This window comes from Prinia subflava, chromosome 29 (genome assembly GCF_021018805.1).
Source record: "Prinia subflava isolate CZ2003 ecotype Zambia chromosome 29, Cam_Psub_1.2, whole genome shotgun sequence".
Taxonomy (NCBI): Eukaryota; Metazoa; Chordata; class Aves; order Passeriformes; family Cisticolidae; genus Prinia; species Prinia subflava.
Genome location: NC_086275.1, coordinates 753,731 through 774,033, shown reverse-complemented (window position 1 = coordinate 774,033; position 20,303 = coordinate 753,731). Strand labels below are relative to the sequence as shown.

Below are 20,303 nucleotides of genomic sequence, written 5' to 3'. Positions count from 1 at the left end.
TTTTCCCTCCAGGGCTGGTTTAGAGCAGGAATTTTGGATGCAGCAGCTCCAGGGTTTGCTCCGGCTCTGAACAAAGAGCAAAACCTCAGAGGGGGATTCAATCCACTGCAGAGCTCGGATTTACATTGGAAAATTCAAGAACAAAGGATCAGGATCAGCCCACTGAGGGTTCTCCAGGAGAAAGGGGCTGCCAGGAGCCTTTTCCCAATAATTCTTTGGGATTGGAGCGGTTTCCTTCAGCTGCAGAGGTTTTGTTACACCGGGGCTGCTCAATGACACAAATCCAGGCAGGAATGGTTTCACCTCCACCAGCAGCTGGGCTGATGGTGAAAACAGAGATTCCAGAGGAAAACTGGGAGCAAACAGCACCTAATGGACAAAGCAGATCCCTAAAATCCCCCTCTCCGTGGTGGAGAGAAATCCCAGAGCAGGGAAAACTCCGGGATGAAGGAAAGCTGAACCCTCAGCCAGGACCTGCTCTGGGAGGCAGAACTGGGATTTGGGATAAGGGAGGGAGGGACAGGATACAGGGAATGGCTTGGAATAAAAGGGGGCAGGGATAGGATGGGATATTGGGGAGGAATCCTTCCCTGGGAGGGAAAGAAAGGGCTGGGATGGAATTCCCAGAGGAGCTGAGGCTGCCCCTGGATCCCTGGAAGTGCCCAGGGGAGAAGGGAAAGCTCCAGGGAGAGCTCAGAGCCTCCTAAAGGGGCTCCAGGAGAGCTGGAGAGGGGCTGGGGACAAGGGATGGAGGGACAGGACACAGGGAATGGCTTCAAACTGGGAAAGGGGAGATTTAAATGGGATTTTGGGAAGGAATTCCTGGCTGGGCTGGAATTCCCAGATTTGCTGTGGCTGCCCCTGGATCCCTGGCAGTGCCCAAGGCCAGGCTGGGGCACCCTGGGGCAGTGGGAGCTGTCCCTGGGGATGGAATTCATCCCTTCCAACCCAAACCATTCCAGGATTCCACGATCTCAGCTGGGACCTCCAGCATCCTCCAACACAAATTAGTAAAAAAAAAATAAAAACCGAGGGGAAAACTGCAAAACTTCCACCCTGGGCTGCATCCCTGTGTCCCAATGCTCTCCTCGCCAGGAGCCACCTCCAGGGCCCCGGGGCTGCTCCTGTCCCGTGGGGACACAAAATCCCTGGCAGAGGCTCCGTCACCAACCCGGGACTGGCGGCCCCGAGGAAAGGCCCCGAGGAAAGGGTTGGTTTGTTTTTGAGCCCTCACAAAAGGATCCCTGGCTCGGAAGAGTTCCCACATCAGCCCCGGCCGCTTTTGTTTCCACCCTGTGAGCCCAGCGCTGGCCCCGGGTCCCGCCCGGCTCCGGGAAGGGTCCCCTGTGCCCTGGGGATGGCAGGGGGTGCCCCGGGTGGGTTTTTTGGGGTCTTCTCCGTGCCCAATCCCAGCTGTTCCCTTTCCTTTTGAATTTCCTGAGGATGCTCAGGAGCCCAGCCAGGGACAGGATCCCGTTCCTGGAAATCCCAGGCTGCTGCTGCTGGATCACGCTGGAGTCTGGAATTCTCTCTGCTCTGTCCTTGGAATTTTTTCATTTCCATTTTCATTCCTCTCCTGCTTTGAGAGCCCCGTGATCCACTCAGGCTCCTCTTTCCTTCCCTAAGCCTGACCTACCCCTCTTCCCCTTAAATCAAACCTATTTATTTCCTTTTCAATACAAACAGAGCTCCAGCATTTCTCAGCTTCCAAACATCAGGAATTAAGGCTGAAACTCGAACGAGAGTTTGTTTTCCCCTCCAATCCACAACACAACACAAAAATCTTTCCACAGAGGCTTTGTCCATCATAAAAACTTCCACTCAAACCTCGGCCACCAGAGGAAAATTCCTTTTTTTAATCTTCACATCCCTGGGAATGGGTGGAATCTGTTTGGGTTTAAACATCTGGAGCTGAGCCTGTGAGTCACCCCCAGGTCCTGGCTGGTAAATAAACACGGGAGGACGGGACAGAGCCGGGGACAGCGGTGCCCTGGGGACAGGAGCCGGGCTGGGGCTCCCGGAGAGGGTGAGGGAGCAGAGTTTGAGCCGGGCTTAGGGGCCAGGAGCAAACCCCGGGCGGGTTTGGGCTGACAAAAGCCGGGCTTAGCTGGGAAAGGCTCCAGGGAGAGCGAGGGGACAGCCCTGGGACAGGCTGGGGACACCGGGGAGGGACAGAGCAGCCCGGAGAGGCTTTGGCACAGGGCAGGCTCAGCTTAGGACAGGCTCAGCTCAGGACAGGCTCAGCTTAGGACAGGCTCAGCTCAGGGCAGGCTCAGCTCAGGGCAGGCTCAGCTCAGGGCAATCAGCTTAGGGCAAACTCAGCTTAGGGCAGGCTCAGCTTAGGGCAGGCTCAGCTCAGGGCAGGCTCAGCTCAGGGCAGGCTCAGCTTAGGACAGGCTCAGCTCAGGGCAGGCTCAGCTCAGGGCAGGCTCAGCTTAGGACAGGCTCAGCTTAGGACAGGCTCAGCTCAGGGCAGGCTCAGCTCAGGGCAGGCTCAGCTCAGGGCAGGCTCAGCTCAGGGCAGGCTCAGCTCAGGGAGGACACGGCTCTGTCCTGGCAAAGCTCTGTCACTCCCTCTGTCCTTCCTGCCTCAGAGTGTTTGGATCAGGCGCTGGAAGCTGGCAGAATTTATTGCCAAGGCACAGCGAGGTCACGAACACGGAGTTAATTAAATTAAGAGCTCGTTAAGCCCAACCTCTGACCAATCAGCACCTCCTCGCCCAGACCACCCCGCTGTCCTCGGCAGGAGGTCAATATTTGAACAGAAAAATGATCTTTAAAGGCCTTTCCAACCCAAACCCGTGCACCATTCCCTGATCCCAGCGCCCCGACAAAGGAGCCACTGAGGCGAATGACCCCGCTCACGTTGAGTTCACAGCACAAAACACCCTGGGTTACCCCAAAATCAGATTAATTAATGTTTTCCCGAGGTGAGGAGATGCTGGAACCCTCCCAGAGGCAGAAAGCAGCAGAATTTTGCTGCACTCGGGCTCTGGCTTGGAGGAGTCAACACTGACAGCAGAGGGAAACTCAAAGCCCGTTGTCACAACAAACAAATAAAACAAATAAAACAAATAAAACTTTCCTGATGGAACCCTGAGGGCTTCTGGGACCTGTGTGACAAATCCCTATGGTGGGGACAGAGATTCCACCGATTTCCATGGAAAGAAAAAAGCTGGGAAAGAGGCAGATTTACCTGGGGACAAGGGCAAAAAAAACCTGGGAAAGAGGGAGATTTACCTGGGGACAAGGAAAAAAAAAAGCTGGGAAAGAGGGAGATTTACCTGGGGACAAGGGCAAAAAAAACCTGGGAAAGAGGGAGATTTACCTGGGGACAAGGGCAAAAAAAAGCTGGGAAAGAGGGAGATTTACCTGGGGACAAAGCCCAGCCCTGTCCCCTGCACCTCCCAGCTCAGCTTTGCAGAGCCTGGTTTGACTGAGAGCTCCTGAGCTTTTCCCACTCGTTAAAAACCTGGAATGAACCAGAAATGTTGAATTTTTTGGTTTTTCTTTGTGCTGGAAGGGACCTCAAACCCCATCTCATGCCACCCCTGGGACCCCTTCCACCCCCTCCAGGCTGCTCCAAACCCCGTCCAGCCGAGCCCTGGACGCTTCCAGGGATGGCTCAACCCGCTCTGAACCCGGCACAGCCAAAGCCTTTGAGGCCCCGGGCTTTGAAGTGAGATTTTTTCTGCCTCACCAGGACCCAGAGGGGAAATAAAGGCCAGAAATAGCAGCAGGGTCTGGGCTGCTGAGCCAGACCTGTCTGGGCCTCGTCTGGCCAAAGCCCTGGGCTGGCCTCAGGTACCAGAGCTATTTGTGAGCTCTAAAAGCTGCAGAAATTCGATATATTTAGAGCCAGGTCTATTTGGAGGCTCTGTGGGCGCAGGCAGAGGAAGGAGGTGGACAGCAAATATTTTGTTCAGGATGTTTTGGGGCGTGAATTCAATCAAATCCCTCTGGGGCGTGGATTGAAGGGATATATTGAGGTAGGAATCAGCCACTGGGAAAGGTTGGAAAAGATGGAAAAGGAGCTGCAGGTGGGGCTGGGATGGGCTGGGGTGACACAGAGAGAAGCAGGGGTGGCATTCCCAGTTTGGGGAGCATCCAGAAAATTCGGATTTCATGGAGAAGCAGAGGTGACATTCCCAGTTTGGGGAGCATCCAGAAAATTCGGATTTCATGAAGAAGCAGGGGTGGCATTCCCAGTTTGAGGAGCACCCAGAAAATTCGGATTTCATGGAGAAGCAGGGGTGGCATTCCCAGCTTGGGGAGCACCCAGAAAATTTGGATTTCTCAGCTCCTGACACCCAGCAAAGGCTCTGCAGCTCCATCAGCCTCCAAGAAATCCTCCCAAATCTGCAGAGGGAGCAGGAAAACAGGAAAAAAACCTGGAATTTTAACAAGGGAGGGATGGAATTCTGGTGCTGCCAGGGTTAACCCCTTCCTGCCTGTCTCCCTCTTATCACGGCTCTCCCACCACTCACCCTGCCCCAAAACACTTCAGAGTTTGGGGTGGAAAGACCTTTAAAGTTCATTTTTCTGTTCAAATATTGACCCCTCCTGAGGACAGAGTCTGGGTGAGGAGGTGCTGATCAGTCAGAGGTTGGGCTTAACGAGCTCGCAGGTCTTTTGCAGAGGTTTAATTTAAATTAATTGAATTAATTCTGATTTTCTGTGTCAATAAATTCTCCCAGCTTTCCGTGCCTGACCCAGAGGTCCAGCACTGCCCCTTCCCAGCAGGAAACAGGGATGGAAAAGCTCAGGGATGGGAAGAGCCGTGACTCAACCCTCCAAACACGAGCTGGGATGGATCTGTCTGAGCACATCCCTATGGAATGGCCATGGGGATTTATGGCCATGGAAAATCTCATCCTGTCCCCTGATCCGTGGCTTTTCCAGGCTGGGAATGGAGCTGTGCCGGTGGCCAAGGAAAACAAACTCTGCCCCAGGGTTATCGAGCGCTCCTGGAGGAGTGAGGGGTCCCTGTGGGGCAGAGCTGAGGCAGATTTGGGCAAAAATCACCCTGGGGTCACCGCTGGATTCCCACCCCTGATATTCCACATTCCCAGCGCTTCCCAACCCCTGGGAATTTTCGCCTAAGGGGCTTTAGGGCTTTCTAAATGATGGGGAAAGGCTGAGGGAATTGGGATTGTTCAGGAGTTTTGGAGTGACCTCATTGTGACCTTCCAGAAGGAGCTACAGGAACACGGAGAGGGATTTGGGACAAGGGACGGAGGGACAGGACACAGGGAATGGCTTCAAACTGGGAAAGGGGAGACTGGGGTGGGATTTTGGGAAGGGATTCCTGCCTGGGAGGGTGGGGAGGGGCTGGGATGGGATTCCCAGTGGAGCCCCTGGATCCCTGGCAGTGCCCAGGTGCCCTCAAGGAGAAGAAACCTTCCCCAATATCCAACTAAACCTTCCCAGCTCTTCCCTGGGATCACAGCACCAAAATCCCGTTTATCCATAGGCTCAGTCCCATCCATTTGGGAATCCCAGCAGAATCCAACGCCCAGGCTGGGCTTAGCCCCTCCAGCCAGGCCTATTTTGGTAAAGCCTGGCTCGAGCAGCAGCTCAAGGCTGAGCTGACAAATCCCTTCCCTGGGAACCCCGGGGGGATGCGCTGGATTTGCTCTGTCAGTGCTGGGCAGTCTGACCACAGCAGAGCTCAGAGGAAATTCCAGCCCCCTCAGCCCTCATTCCAAAGGGGGAACATCACTGGGACCAGCTCGGGGCTCCAGGAGGGACCCAGGAGCTCCCGAACGCTGACGTTTCCCCTGGTGAATGCCAGGAATGACCTGCAGGATTCGTGTTGGAAATGGGCAAAACCCTCCAAACTCATCTCACAGGAGGCTTTGGAGCCCACCCGGCTCAGGTTTGGGACCCCTGAGCCTGGGTTTGGCTCCACTGAGGAGATAAAGCAAAGATAAGAGAGGGAAAACTCCGAGGGGGAAGGAGCTGGAACATTTGACAGCCCTGCCTCGGTGGCATCCCAAACATTCCAGCTCCTCTCAGCACGGAGGGCAGCAGGGAAGGAGCCCCTCAGCTCCAGGGGTTTTGGTTTATAGGGAGAGAGGGAAAAGCAGCTGGGTTTGCAGAATGGAAGCAGCGGTGGGGTGGGAAGGATCGTGAAATTCAGGGAGAAACAGAATCCTGGAATGGTTTGGGAAGAAAAGGAACTCAAAGTCATTCAGAGGGAGACAGAATCCTGGAATGGTTTGGGTGGGAAAGGAGCTCAAAATCATTCAGGGAGATAAAAAATCCTGGAATGGTTTGGGAAGGAAAGGAGCTCAAAATCATCCAGTGCCAGCCCTGCCATGGGCAGGGACAATCCCCAGGTTGCTCCAGGTTTTGGGCACTTCCAGGGATGGGGCAGCCACAGCTTCTCTGGAATTCCATTCCAGCCCCTCCCCAGCCCCACAGGGAAGGTTTTTTCCCCTAATTTCTGATTTTAACCTTCTCTCTCAGTCAGTTTGGGGTGGGCAGGGGGTGAGCAGGGGGCGCAGCAGCCTCTGCCCAGGACAAGCAGCGCTTCCACCCTGCTCAGCACAGCTCAGAAACAAACCCAATTCTCCTTTCCCATCCCTTCCTCCTGCTCCTGATGGATCCAGGCTGCTGCTCTGGGAATCGCCTCAATTAATCCGAATTTTCAGCACCCCCAGCACAACAGCCGAGGTCATTCCCAGTTTTCCAGGGTGCTCTGCTCCTCCAGCCCCGGTGCTGAGCTCATGGAAGGAGCAGAGCCCTCCGAATCCCCCGTGATTAATCCCCGGGGTGAGCTGACCTCTGTCTAGACTAAACCCGGGTTTCTTCCAGGTGTTTTCAGGACTCTCTGTGGCTTCGGAGGAGCCAAAGCCGCCCCCGGCGCTCCGCGATCCCGCCTCGCTCCCGGGACACAAGGGAGACATTGATGGAGCGGCTCGGGATGATCCAGGGCAGGAGAGGAATTTAATCCCTCGCATCCCTCCCCTGGAATGACAAACTCCCAATTCCCGGCCAGCCCTGCCACGGGACACTCCCGCTCCTCATTTTTACCCCAATTACCTCGATCTGGTTAATGAGGGAGTTGTCGAACTTGAAGCCCGGGATCCTCTTCTCGCTGCACACCACGCCCACGTCCTCGCTGTGCTTGCAGTCGCTCACGCCCCAGCCATTGGAGCCGCAGGCGGCCAGGCTGCCCTCCCTGCCCGTGCAGTGCACGTTGTCCAGCCAGATCCTCCCTAGAAAAGGAGGAAAACACAAATGAGATTCCGAGAGAAAAATCTGGGATGGGTTCCCCGAATCTGGAGTCCTGGGAAGTGCTGGGTGTCGCTCGGTGTGAAAATCAAGGTGTGAAAATCAATGTGGATAAAGCAGCGCCTCAAGCAGTGCACGTTGTCCAGCCAGATCCTCCCTGGAAAAGGGGAAAACACAAATGAGATTCCGAGAGAAAAATCTGGGATGGGTTCCCCAAATCTGGAGTCCTGGGAAGTGCTGGGTGTCACTCGGTGTGAAAATCAAGGTGTGAAAATCAATGTGGATAAAGCAGCGCCTCAAGCAGTGCACATTGTCCAGCCAGATCCTCCCTGGAAAAGGAGGAAAACACAAATGAGATTCCAAGAGAAAAATCTGGGATGGGTTCCCCAAATCTGGAGTACAGGGAAGTGCTGGGTGTCACTCTTGGTGTGAAAAATCAGGGTGTGAAAATCGAGGTGTGAAAATCCAGGTGGATAAGGCGGCACCTCAAGGATGGATGGATTGGGAAAAGCTCCAACCCAAAGGCTTTTCCCATCCTTCATCCATCTGGGAATTAAAATCCACCTCCAGCCTGAGCTGCTCCAGGGATAAGCAATTAAAAATTCTCAGTGTGAAAAATCAGGGTGTGAAAATCAATGTGGATAAAGCAGCGCCTCAAGCAGTGCACGTTGTCCAGCCAGATCCTCCCTGGAAAAGGGGGAAACACAAATGAGATTCCGAGAAAAATCTGGGATGGGTTCCCTGAATCTGGAGTACAGGGAAGTGCTGGGTGTCACTCGGTGTGAAAATCGAGGTGTGAAAATCGAGGTGAACAAAGCAGTGCACGTTGTCCAGCCAGATCCTCCCTGGAAAAGGGGAAAACACAAATGAGATTCCGAGAGGAAAATCTGGGATGGGTTCCCCAAATCTGGGTTCCAGGGAAGTGCTGGGTGTCGCTCTTGGTGTGAAAATCAAGGATTGATGGATTGGGAAAAGCTCTGGCCCAATGGCTTTTCCCATCCTTTATCCATTTGGGAATTGAAATCCACCTCCAGCCTGAGCTGCTCCAGGGATAAGCAATGAAAATTCTCAGTGTGAAAAATCAGGGTGTGAAAAATCAAGGTGTGAAAAATCAGGGTGTGAAAATCCAGGTGAATAAAGCAGCGCCTCAAGTAGTGAATGTTGTCCAGCCAAATTTTCCCTGGAAAAGGAGGAAAACACAACTGAGATTCCAAGAGGAGGAAATCTGGGCTGGATTCCCTGAGTCACTTATATATAATTTTATTTAATTGATAAAATTACATATTCATCAAATGGTAAAGAAATCTACTTTTAGTATTTAAAATATTAAACAAATGGATTTGCTTATTTATATATAATTTTATTTTTTGATTGATGGAATTATATATTCATCAAATATCAAAGAATCTATGTACTTAAAACACTAAATAAATGTATTTATTCACTTATATAAAATCCCATGTTATTGACTAATTATGTATTAAATATCAGATTATATAATATGTAACAGATAGTTATATATTATCTATTATATATTGAATCAATATTATATTAATTTTGATTGAATGTTAATATTGTCGAGGTTAATTATATATAAATATATATAGTTTTTTATTGGTTGAATTTAAATGTATATATAATATAAATATATCTATTTAATAAATAGATATGAATAATATCTACCCTGGATTTGGGATTTTTTATTTCCCTGGGAATTTTCCCTCCCGTTAAACCCCGTGCCCAGCCTGGTTTATTTTCTGATGTCACGGCCTCTTCCTCGCTTGGAAATCTCCTGCTCTGCCTCCGGAGCCAAAATCCACAATTTTGGGAGCACATTCCAGGTTTTCAATTTCCCTCGGGCCCCGCTCGCTCTTTTACGGGGCATTTATAGGTGTGAGCACTCAAAAATGCTAAAAACCACCCAAAACTGCACGCTCGGCCCTCCAGAGTGGAATTTTATCCCCGTGGGATCCACCAGGCTCCAGGGAGGGCAGGAAAAATCCCCTGTGGGATGAGATTCAATCCCAAATCCCAATAAACCCCTCGGGGCGGCCGTTGTCACACAGATTTGTTGTTATTTCTGAATTATTTCAGAGTTTTCCTTCTCAGACTCGGTGATTTCAGGAATTCCCACACAAATATTCTCCTTTCCAAAGGGTTTGTCCGGCAGATATTTGGGATTCAGGTGGGATTTTCCACGTTTCCACCGGGTTTGAGTTGAGAGGGTGAGAAAGGAAATGGAAAAACACAACCCCAGGAGAAGGGGAGCGGCTTTAAGGTGAAAGAGGGGAAATTGAGATGGGATTTTGAGAGGGAATTCCTGGCTGGGATGGAATTCCCAGATTTGCTGTGGCTGCCCCTGGATCCCTGCAGTGCCCAAGGCCAGGCTGGAGCAGCCTGGGACAGGGAGAGGTGTCCATGGCAGGGAAGAATTGGACAATTTTCAGCTCCTTTTGAACCCAAACTCATCAATTAAACAGAAATCAGGGATTATTGGGAGCTGGAAAAATCCTCTCCCAATTCCAGGATCTCCTCACCTTCTCCTTTTCCTTGGCGCTGGGCAGCCAGGACACGGCCTCGGTGTGTCCCAGCTCCTGGCACAGCACCAAACACCCCAAACTCTTAAATTAAACTGAAATTAGGGATTATTGGGAGCTGGAAAAAGCCTTTCCCTACTCCACGATCTCCTCACCTTCTCCTTTCCCATACTTGGCGCTGGGCAGCCAGGACACGGCCTCGGTGTGTCCCAGCTCCCGGCACGAGAGAGAAACACCCAACACCAGAGAGAAACACCCGAAACCATCAATGAAACTGAAATCAGGAATTCCTGGGAGCTGGAAAAAGCCTCTCCCCATTCCAGGATCTCCTCACCTTCTCCTTTTCCATACTTGGAGCTGGGCAACCAGGACATGGCCTCGGTGTGTCCCAGCTCCTGGCACAGCACCAAACACCCCAAATTCTTAAATTAAACTGAAATCAGGAATTCCTGGGAGCTGGAGGGACTCCCCACACTGCTCCAAGATCTCCTCTCACCTTCTCCTTTTCCTTGGCGCTGGGCAGCCAGGACACGGCCTCGGTGTAGCCCAGCTCCCGGCACGAGAGAGAAACACCCAAACCATCAATTAAACTGAAATTAGGGATTACTGGAAGATGGGAAAATCCTCTCTGTATTCCAGGATCTCCTCTCACCTTCTCCCTTGCCGTACTTGGCGCTGGGCAGCCAGGACACGGCCTCGGTGTAGCCCAGCTCCCGGCACACCACGTGGGCGGCGTGGATGGAGAAGTCGTCGTCGCACACGGTGCCCCACTCCCCGCCGTAGAACAGCTCCACCCTGCCCTCGTTGTGCCTCCTCTTCTGCCCCGCCAGCCTCAGTTGGATTTTGGGCACGTCCGGGGCTCTCGGGGGCGGCTGGAAGGGCTGCGGGGCGGGCTCGGGGTAGGGCCAGGGCTCGTACTGGGCACGGCTCAGCGGGGCCAGCAGCAGCAGCAGCAGCAGCAGCAGGCAGGGCTGGCAGGGGGAAATCCAGGATATTCCCATTTTCAGTCCTCAGAGGCAGATCCGGGCAGGGCTGTCCTGGGGGAAAAGCAGATTTTAATTATTAAGTTTATAATCACACCAAGTTCAGGTCTCTTGGATACTGAGGTTGCATCTGACAGCGCCTGTGAAAATCAAAGTTGGCAATTCTTGCTTGTGGCGTGGACAAACTGAAACTTCCCCCATTTATAAATTAAGGTCAGCTTCCCACGTAATTTCACCCCAAAATTCCATTTTCCCCAGGTGAAACTCTCTAGGTTGGGAGTTGCAGCAAATGATTTTCCCGTTTCTCCACCAATCCAGCAGGAAAACTCCAAAGTCCAAAATCCTGCCAGGGTGTGAAGGCAGACACGGGTGGGGACAGCCCTGCCCTGGGGGTCCCTCGGGATCCAGGGGCAGCTCCAAGGCGGGAATTTCCCTTCCCAGGGGCAGCTCCAAGCCGGGAATTCTCCCTCCCAGCCCCTTCCCAGCCCTTTCCCTGCTCAAATCCAACCCTTGCAGCCGCTGCACCGAGGGATGGAGCCAAAAAATTCAATAATTTTGGGCAGGAGGGCTGGGGATGCTCCCGGAGGTGTCAACGAGCCCGGAGCCTTTCCAAGAATCCCGGGAGAGCTCGGGAGCGGCTGGGAAGGGCAGGGCAGAGCTCCAGGTTGCTTTAATTGGGACCGAGATTATCCTGGGAGATTAATTGGGATTAGAGCAGATCCACGAGGTGGGAGTTGCGCTCTCTTTGCTGCCCTGGAGCCCAAAAATATATGATTTAATATATCAATTTAATATTTTTAAAAAGTAGGTATTATCTAATATGTAATGAATATATTCTAGCAATCAGTGAAATAGAATTATATATAAGTGAATAAATATATTTATTTACTATGTTAAATAAAGAGATTTCTTTGATATTTAATGAATAGATAAAATGAATATTTGCTTTCCCAGAAATTTAAGGGAACAAAATTTAGGGATTTGGGTATCCCGAGCTGGAAGGGATCCACCAGGATCATCCCAGTCCAAGCCTTGGTCTGGCACAGGGAAAGGAGAAAATTCCCAGAGCTGGAGAAATCCAGGGGAGGGAGGATAAAGCTCCCTGCACCCCAGAGGGAATTCCAGAGGGAATTCTGACTGGGAAAAAGGAATTCCAGGAGCTCAGGGACACATTCCCATCCCTAGGAAAAGGCTGAGGGCGCTCAGGAGGAGCAGCCCTGAGTCCCCTCTTGGCTGTGGGATCAGGAGAGGCTCCTGCAGGGGAACCTCTGGGAAATCCCCCCAAAATCCCATCCCAGCTGCAAAAATTCCTGTGGGAATTCTGCACCAGGCCGGGACAGCAGCAGCCCCTGCGCCCCCTCCAATCCCAAACACCAGGAGACAAAACTTCCCCAGGCTCTGCATCCCAAAAATCCATCCTCCCACAGCCCCTGCTCACTGAGGGGCTCCAGGAATTTCCAGGACTGAGTCAGGAAAAGCAGAATCCAAAGGGATTTGGCCACAGCAGTGATTTGGGATTCCCACAAAAACACGGCAGCCCAGGTCCCACGGGGAAACTTCGGGAAAATCCAGGGAATTTGGATTTTAAATCCCAAGGCTCCAGCACTGAAATGGGCTCTCAGCTTTCTGTCCAACCCCAGGGGGCAGGAGGGAAAACAGGGAATTCTGCACGGGAGAGCTTCGGCTGTGGCTGCCCCATCCCTGGAGGTGTCTGAGGCCGGGCTGGCCGGGGCTTGGAGCACCCTGGGATGGAGCAAGGAGATGGAATTTGAGGATTTCCCACCCAAACCATCCCAGGGCTCTGATCCACACCTCCTTTCCCACCAGGATTCCAGGCCAGGCCTGGATTGGAGGATTGATAACAGAGAAAGTTGCTCAGCAGCCACAGAAATCCTGGATTTACTCCTTCCTCAAATCCCCCTCCTCAGCTGCAAGGCACTTCAGGGCTCTGATATCCAGGAAAACTCTCCTTGCCCTGCAGCAGGAATGGTTCAGCCACAGCTTTGTCCAAAATCCAGAACCATTCCCAAGGCACGGGCAGCGCCAGCTGCGCCCACGCGGCACGGGGCCACCAGAAAACCACGACAGCACCGCTCAACATGGAAAATATTCCAACAAAACCATGGCTGGGACGCGTTTTTATCCCTCCAGGCTGTGGGAGCCGCACGTGCGGAGCTCCCTGAGGATGAATCCGGGCTGGAGCTGGGTCTGGGCTGGGTTTTCCCTTCCTTTTGGCCTCTACCGACCTCCCTGGGGTCAGGACAAGATTTTGGTGTCTCCGTTCCAAGGGATCCGAGGCAGAGTGTTAAAAACCCATCGAGGAGAGGGCAGAGAATGCTCTGGCTCTTCGTGCCTGCTCCAGGCTGGGGGCTGAGCTCCATCCCCACGGGAATTTTGTGCAATTTTGGGTTTTCAGGCAGGATCCTGGTGCCTGCTGACTCAGCCCTTTCCAGGGCTGCCGTCCCAGGTCTTGAAAGGAGCAGGGAAGAGATGGCAAGGAAAAAAAACATGGAATTGTTATGGAATCGTGGGATGGGTTGGGTTGGGAGGGATTTAAATCCCATCAGGGCCACCCCTGCCATGGCAGGGACAGCTCCCCTGCCCCAGGGTGCTCCAGCCTGGCCCTGGGCACTGCCAGGGATCCAGGGGCAGCCACAGCAAATCTGGGAATTCCAGCTCAGCCAGGAATTCCTTCCCAATATCCCAATCCCTGCCCTCTGGCACTTTAAAACCATTGTCCCTTTTCCTGGCACTCTCTGCCCATTTCAATTCCCTCTCCCTCCTTTTCTTGGCCCTCCCAAAGCTCCGAGTCCCGACTTTTCCCTTCTCCAGGGCTCCCCCAGGAGTGACAGATCCTGCTCCTCTCCTAAACTGAATCCCAGCCCGAAATTCCCTTTTCAATCCCATCCAATCCCCCAAACCCCAGGCCCAGCAGCGCTTCCCCATCCAGGGAACAAAAGGGAACTCTGGAATGTCGGATGGGACCCTCTGTGCTCCGCGTCCCTCGGGAGCGGGGACAATTGTCCCGATTGTCCCTGGAGCCGGTGTTCCGCCGCCTGGAACCGGGAATCCCGGGAATCCCGGGAATCCCCGCTCCATCGCCCCAGGTGCATTCCCGGGGTGGGAACGGGATTGCCCCGAGTTCTGCAGCCTCTGCTCCACCGGGAACCTCTCCAGGATTGTTAAAGGGGATAAAATCCACGGGGATAAAATCCATCATTCCCTGGGATGGGATTGGGGATAGCTCCAGGAGTCTCTGCCTTCCCAAGGGTTAAATTCCCATGGATTAAATCCCTTTTCCTTCCCTCGCCTAAAATCCTGAGCCACAAAGGTCTCTGGAAGGACCAGAGGCAGAAAATCCCAATCTCCAGCAGAGATCCCAAATTTAGGACTTTATTTTTTTTTTAATCTCCACACAGCAACATCTTAAATCATCTTAAACATCTTTAAATCACCTTAACATCTTCAATTTCAACATCTTAATTTAAATTCAATTAATAAAAGCTAATATTTTCATTTAAATCATCTTAAACACCAAAAAAATTCATCTGAGGGGGAAAAATTAACCCCAGAGAAGGATCCAGGGTGTGCTGAAGGAGCAGAGCTCAGCCTCGGGCTCGAACATCCCAAATTTCCACGGAGAGGAATTCCAGGATCTGGAACCCTCCGAGGAGGAGGGGATGGGAATTCCAGGATCTGGAACCCTCCAAGCAGGAGGGGATGGGAATTCCAGGTGGATCTGGAATTCCAGGTGGATCTGGAACCCTCCGAGGAGGACGGGATCGTTCCTCGCCCTCCGGGTGCTGCTGTCTTAATTAATTCTCCCTAATCCGCCAGCGGGACAGCCGGGCTCCACCACGGGCTGTTGTTATTCCTGGGAAATCCCCCTTGGAATAACAAATTTCCATGGAACTTTTCCTCCTCCCAGGGCGGTTGTGGGGATTTTTTTGGTTTTTTTGTTGTTTTTTTTTTTTTTTTCAGATGGGGACGGGGGAAAGGTGGAACAGAAAGGGTCCAAAAATTAAAAAAAAAGGGCTCTGAAAAGCTCCTGGGTGAGCTGGGGGTGATCCCAAGGGCTTCAAATCCCAGGAATGCTCTGGGAGAGTTCAGGAGGAGAAGGGAAAAGAGGGAAAAATGAATAGAAATTAAGGAGCAGAAAGGAGAGCACAGGGACAGGAAGGACAATGAACTTGGGAGTGAAATTATGGATTAAAAACCCAGAGCTCGTTACTGGGAAAGCGTTTTGGGGGTCTCAGCCTGTAAAAGGAGAGAACTTCCAGCCAAACACGTGGATTTTCCATTAAATCTGCCTGGTTTTCCATGAAATCAGGCAGGAACATTGTCCCGGGCTACATCACCAAAACTCAGCTGCTGAAACCTCCCTGAGGCTTTTCCCCTAAAATTCTCATTTCTACACCCACCAAGCCCCTGCTGGCTTTGACTGGAGAGGGATTCGGAGCCTCGGGGTGAAATTTCCCTTAGCCAGGGATTTTTGGGGATGTTTCCCAACATCCTCCTGCCCTTGGGGCCGGGACTGTGGGAATTCCCTCCTGCAGCACCCAGGTCCGAGCTGGGATTTCTCCCAGATCCCAGCAATTCCCACTTTAATTTCATTTAATGTGATTTGAGCTGTTCCCTGCTCCCAACCGAGGAAATTCCACCACAGTGGGGGGCTCAATGCGGAGGAAAACTGGGAAGGGGGAGCCCTAAATCCACGATTTTGGGGCTTTTTCCAGGAAAAAATTGGAAGCACTGCGCCGTCACCTTTATGAGCTCATTGGGGAGATGATGAATTTTTTTCCTGCTGCACCCCCAGATACCCAAACTTGGATCTTCCTCTCTAATATTCTAAATTATCTGGGCTCGGATCTTTTATCCACACACGGCAACAACTTTAATTAGCGACAAAAACTCATCGGGAAGGAAATGTTCATCACAATTAATTGTGAACATCCCACGTTTCTCCGGGGCAGAATTCCAGGTGGATATCCCGGGTTAATCCTAAAAATTACCGGGATAAAGCAGCTTTTAAGGAGGTGCTGGTAGGCTCAGCAGTGACAGCAGAAAAAAAATCCTTAATTAAGGACATATTTTGCACCTTCTGCCAAACATCTGCCCCGGAGTTTTCCCTCTGAAAAATCGGGAGTTATCTCCAAGAGCGTCCTCGATTTCCCCGGGTGACTTTTACCCAACGCTGATGGCACCAAGCGGGGTTTTCTGCTCGAAATTCGGGATATTTTTACTAAATCCCAGCTCGGGCATTGCCCGAACTCGCGGGGAGTTTGTGACTCGTCTTTAATTCCAGCCGGGAATGGCTTGGAGCAAAAAAGGGATAAAATCTCCAGCTCGGCCAGGACTTCTTTAAAAAGTGACCCTGAAAATCTTCGGCATCGCAGCCCGGCCAAATCCAGCTCGGGGAACAAGAATTAGGAGAAATATAAATTGATTTTCCCCCCTAGTTTTGTTTTTTATCACGATGGGAGAGGGAGAAAACCGCGCTCGGAGAGGAGAAGGGAAATGAAACTTCCAGCGGCGAGGAAAGAAAGGCTCGGAAATGTTGAAATTAATGAACTTTTTCATGGCAATCCAACCCCAAACGCGGCTCGCAGCCCCGAATTTCCCTCCATTAATTATAAATTCCCCTCGATTAATTTAAATTTACCTCGATCCGCGGTGCTGTGGGGGAGGCTCAGCCCTGTCCAGCTTCATCCACTTCTCGCTCCCGGGCTGAGCGATCCCGTCCGCGCTGCTGGAAAAGCAGGAATTGCTCCGGAGGCAGCGAAATGTGCGGGAGCCGCCGCCGCTTCCTGCCCAATTTCAGTGGATTCGCTCCGCAAACCCCTCCCAGGAGCCGCCCCCGCCCGCGGCTCCGCCGTGAGCTCAGCGCTCCTCCCGATGGGGAGAGAGAGAGGGGGGAGCGGCCCCAAAATAACCCCAAAAAATAAAAATTGCCCCAAAAAAATCCAAAAATGCCTCCCCCCAAAATAACCCCAAAAAATAAAACTTGCCCCAAAAAAACCCCAAAAATGTCCCCCCCCCAAAATAACCCCAAAAAATAAAAATTGCCCCCCAAAAAAACCCCAGAAAATAAAACTCGCCAAAAAAAACACCCAAAAAATAAAAATTGCCCCCCAAAAAAACCCAAAAATAAAACCCGCCCCAAAATAACCCCAAAAAATAAAAATTGCCCCCCAAAAAATCCAAAAATGCCTCCCCCCAAAATAACCCCAAAAAATAAAAATTGCCCCCAAAAAAACCCCAAAAATGCCCCCCCCCAAAATAACCCCCCCAAAAATAAAACTCGCAAAAAAAAAAAACCCAAAAATAAAACCTCCCCAAAATAACCCTAAAAATAATCCCCCCCCAAAAAAACCCCAAAAAATAAAACTTGCCCAAAAAAACCCCCCAAAAATAAAACTCGCCCAAAAAAAAACCCCCCAAAAATAAAACTTGCCCAAAAAAAAAACCCCAAAAATAAAACTCGCCCAAAAAAAAACCCAAAAAATAAAAATTGCCCCCCAAAAAATCCAAAAATAAAACCCGCCCCCAAAATATCCCCCCAAAAATAACCCCCCCCCCAAAAAAAACCCCAAAAAAAGGATCAGGAACATGGGGGTTTATTCCGGGTGTTCGCAGGGAATAAATGCTGGGAGTTATCCCTGGATCCAGGGGGAAATTTTAATATTTGGGGATTCCGAGATGATTCCATCCCTGCAATTCCAGGGGTTTGTGGTGCAGCATCCTGGAATTCCCAGCGCTGGCATCTCCTGGGATTCACCCACCCTTAATCCTGCAGCATCCCACTTTTCCTGCTGCTCCAGATTCCCTGGATTTTCCCACCTTTAAAAGTGGGGTGCTTTTCCAGCTGCTGGATATTCCCAGGAATTCCCAGGGCTGGCATCTCCCTGGATTCCCTCACCTTTAACCTTTCAGCATCCCGCTTTTCCAGCTGCTGAATATTCCTTAAATTTGCTCCTAGAGCAGCTCAGAGCAAAGCAGGGAATTATTATTATTATTATTATTGTTATTATTGTTATTGTTATTATCATCCCAGCTTGTCTTGAGTTTACTCCCAACTCCTGGGAGTCCCAAGGATTAAAAAACAATTCCTCATGGAAAAACAACAAATCCTAGCCTGGAGAATTCCCAGGTGGGAAAAGTTCTTTTCCCAAAAACCAGAGCTGGATCAATCCCAGCTTCAGACATCTCCTCAGCCGGGGGCGTGGTGGTTTTCCAGGGGAAAAGGGATTTGGAAGGAGCTCGGGATCACACAGGGAATGCACACGGGGGAAAGAAGGGAGGCACTTCCCAGGCCCCGGGGCTGTTCCATGAGAGTGAATCCCGATTTTCGGCATCCCGTGATTTTGCACGTGGATTTTCCACCCCAAATCCCTGCACAAATTCCCATTCCAGCCGAATCCGTGCCCTGGCCTCGCTGCCAGCCCCATTCCCAGTGCCATCCTCTCCTCCCATTCCCCATTCCCGGTGCCATCCTCTCCTCCCATTCCCCATTCCCATTCCCATCCTCTCCTCCCATTCCCCATTCCCCATTCCCCATTCCCCATTCCCCATTCCCCATTCCCCATTCCCCATTCCCCATTCCCCATTCCCCATTCCCCATTCCCCATTCCCCATTCCCCATTCCCATTCTTTCCTCTCCTCCCATTCCCATTCCCCATTCCCGGTGCCGTCCTCTCCTCCCATTCCCCATTCCCGGTGCCATCCTCTCCTCCCTGCCCCATTCCCATTCCCATTCCCCATTCCCATCCTCTCCTCCCATTCCCCATTCCCATCCTCTCCTCCCATTCCCCATTCCCATCCTCTCCTCCCATTCCCCATTCCCATCCTCTCCTCCCATTCCCCATTCCCACCCTCTCCTCCCATTCCCATCCTTTCCTTTCCTCCCATTCCCCATTCCCATTCCCATCCTTTCCTTTCCTCCCAGGTTTTTCCTGGCCCGGGCTGTGACCGGGGAGTCCGGGTCACGCTCCCCGCTCCACGGCCCGCTGGGCGCTGTAATTCCCGTCATTTGCCGTTCTTTGGGAAGGGCTCATTGCTGTAATTCCCGTCATTTGCCGTTCTTTGGGAAGGGCTCATTGCTGTAATTCCCGTCATTTGCCGTTCTTTGGGAAGGGCTCATTGCTGTAATTCCCGTTATTTGCAGTTCTTTGGGAAGGGCTCATTGCCTCCCATCCCGCTGTTCGCACCCCGCGGGCTCCGTGGGGCGGCTCGACCTCTCCCATTCCTGCTGCTCCCTAAAAGCTTTTCCCTGCGGAGATGATCCCGGAGGTGCCCAAAAGCCGCAGGAATTTTGGGGCCCCGTGGGTGTTTTCGCACCCGGGGGATGCAGGGGGAAATTCCTGCAGTGGGTGAGGGAAGAGCCAGGTCCCGGTGGGTGAGAAATCCCAAAATTCTGGAGGAATGAATCGGTATTTTCCCACCTAAAAAGCTGTTTCTGTGTTGAATCCCTGTGGGAATTTCTCCAGTTTGGAATCATGGGATGGTTTAGGTGGGAAGGGGCATAAAATCCTCTCATCCCAGGGAATCTTCCACCGTCCCAGGTTATTCCAACCCGGCCTGGGACTCATCCAGGGATGGGGCAGCTCCCCGTTGACCAAACCTCTGGAAAGTTCCATAGCCAAGGAGGAAAAGATGGGATGGGATCAGGGATGGGATCCAGGGGTGGGATCCAGGGGGGGGATCCAGGGGGGGGGATCCAGGGGTGGGATCAGGAATGGGATCGGGGTGGGATCAGGGGTGGGATCAGGGATGGGATCAGAGATAGGATCAGGGATGGGATCCAGGGGTGGGATCCAGGGATGGGATCCAGGGGTGGAATCAGGGGTGGGATCCAGGGGTCACCTCAGGAACCCTGTGACCCCTCAGGAACCCTGTGACCCCTCAGGATTTGAGAAAGGCTCATCCAAGGAAAAGGGAGAAGAGGCAGGAGCTGAACAGGATCAGGCTGGGAAATGGGGAGGGGGCTCAGGAACATCCCAGGAAATCCCAAATCCCTCCTCAGCCTTTAGGGAAAACCTGGATGTGCTGATTCCCTGTGCCAGGCAGGGACAGGGACAGGGACACAGGGACAGGGACATGGGGACGGGACAGGGACATGGGGACAAGGACACAGAGAGGGGACAGGGACACGGGGACAGGGACACAGGAACAGGGACACAGGAACAGGGACACAGGGACAGGGACACAGGGACAGGGACACAGGGACAGACAGAGACACAGGGAAGGGACACAGGGAAGGGACAGGGACACCAGGACAAAAGGAGGGGATGGGGACACAGGGACAGGGACACGAGGATAGCACAGGGACACAGGGAAGGGACACAGGGACAGTGAGGCAGGGAAGGAACAGGGATAGTGAGGGGACAGAGACACGGGACAGAGACACAGGGAAGGGACAGGGACACAGGGATGGCACACGGACACAGGGAAGGGACACAGTGAGGGGACAGGGACACGGGACAGGGACATGGGGACAGGGACACGGGGACAGGGACACGGGGACAGGGCCAGAGGGACAGGGACA

General features: G+C 52.3%; 1 protein-coding gene across 1 annotated transcript in view; it reads right to left on the bottom strand.

Annotated features, from left to right (window-relative positions):
• The window catches only part of LOXL2 (lysyl oxidase like 2), a 46,629-nt gene extending 30,051 nt beyond the window's left edge, over positions 1–16,578 (bottom strand). Inside the window, 3 exon segments of the mRNA XM_063420091.1 lie at positions 7,048–7,223; positions 10,429–10,813; positions 16,422–16,578. Of these exon segments, the coding sequence (XP_063276161.1) occupies positions 7,048–7,223; positions 10,429–10,777 (525 nt within the window). The 5' untranslated portion in view covers positions 10,778–10,813; positions 16,422–16,578.
• Positions 16,579–20,303: the final 3,725 nt, after the last annotated feature.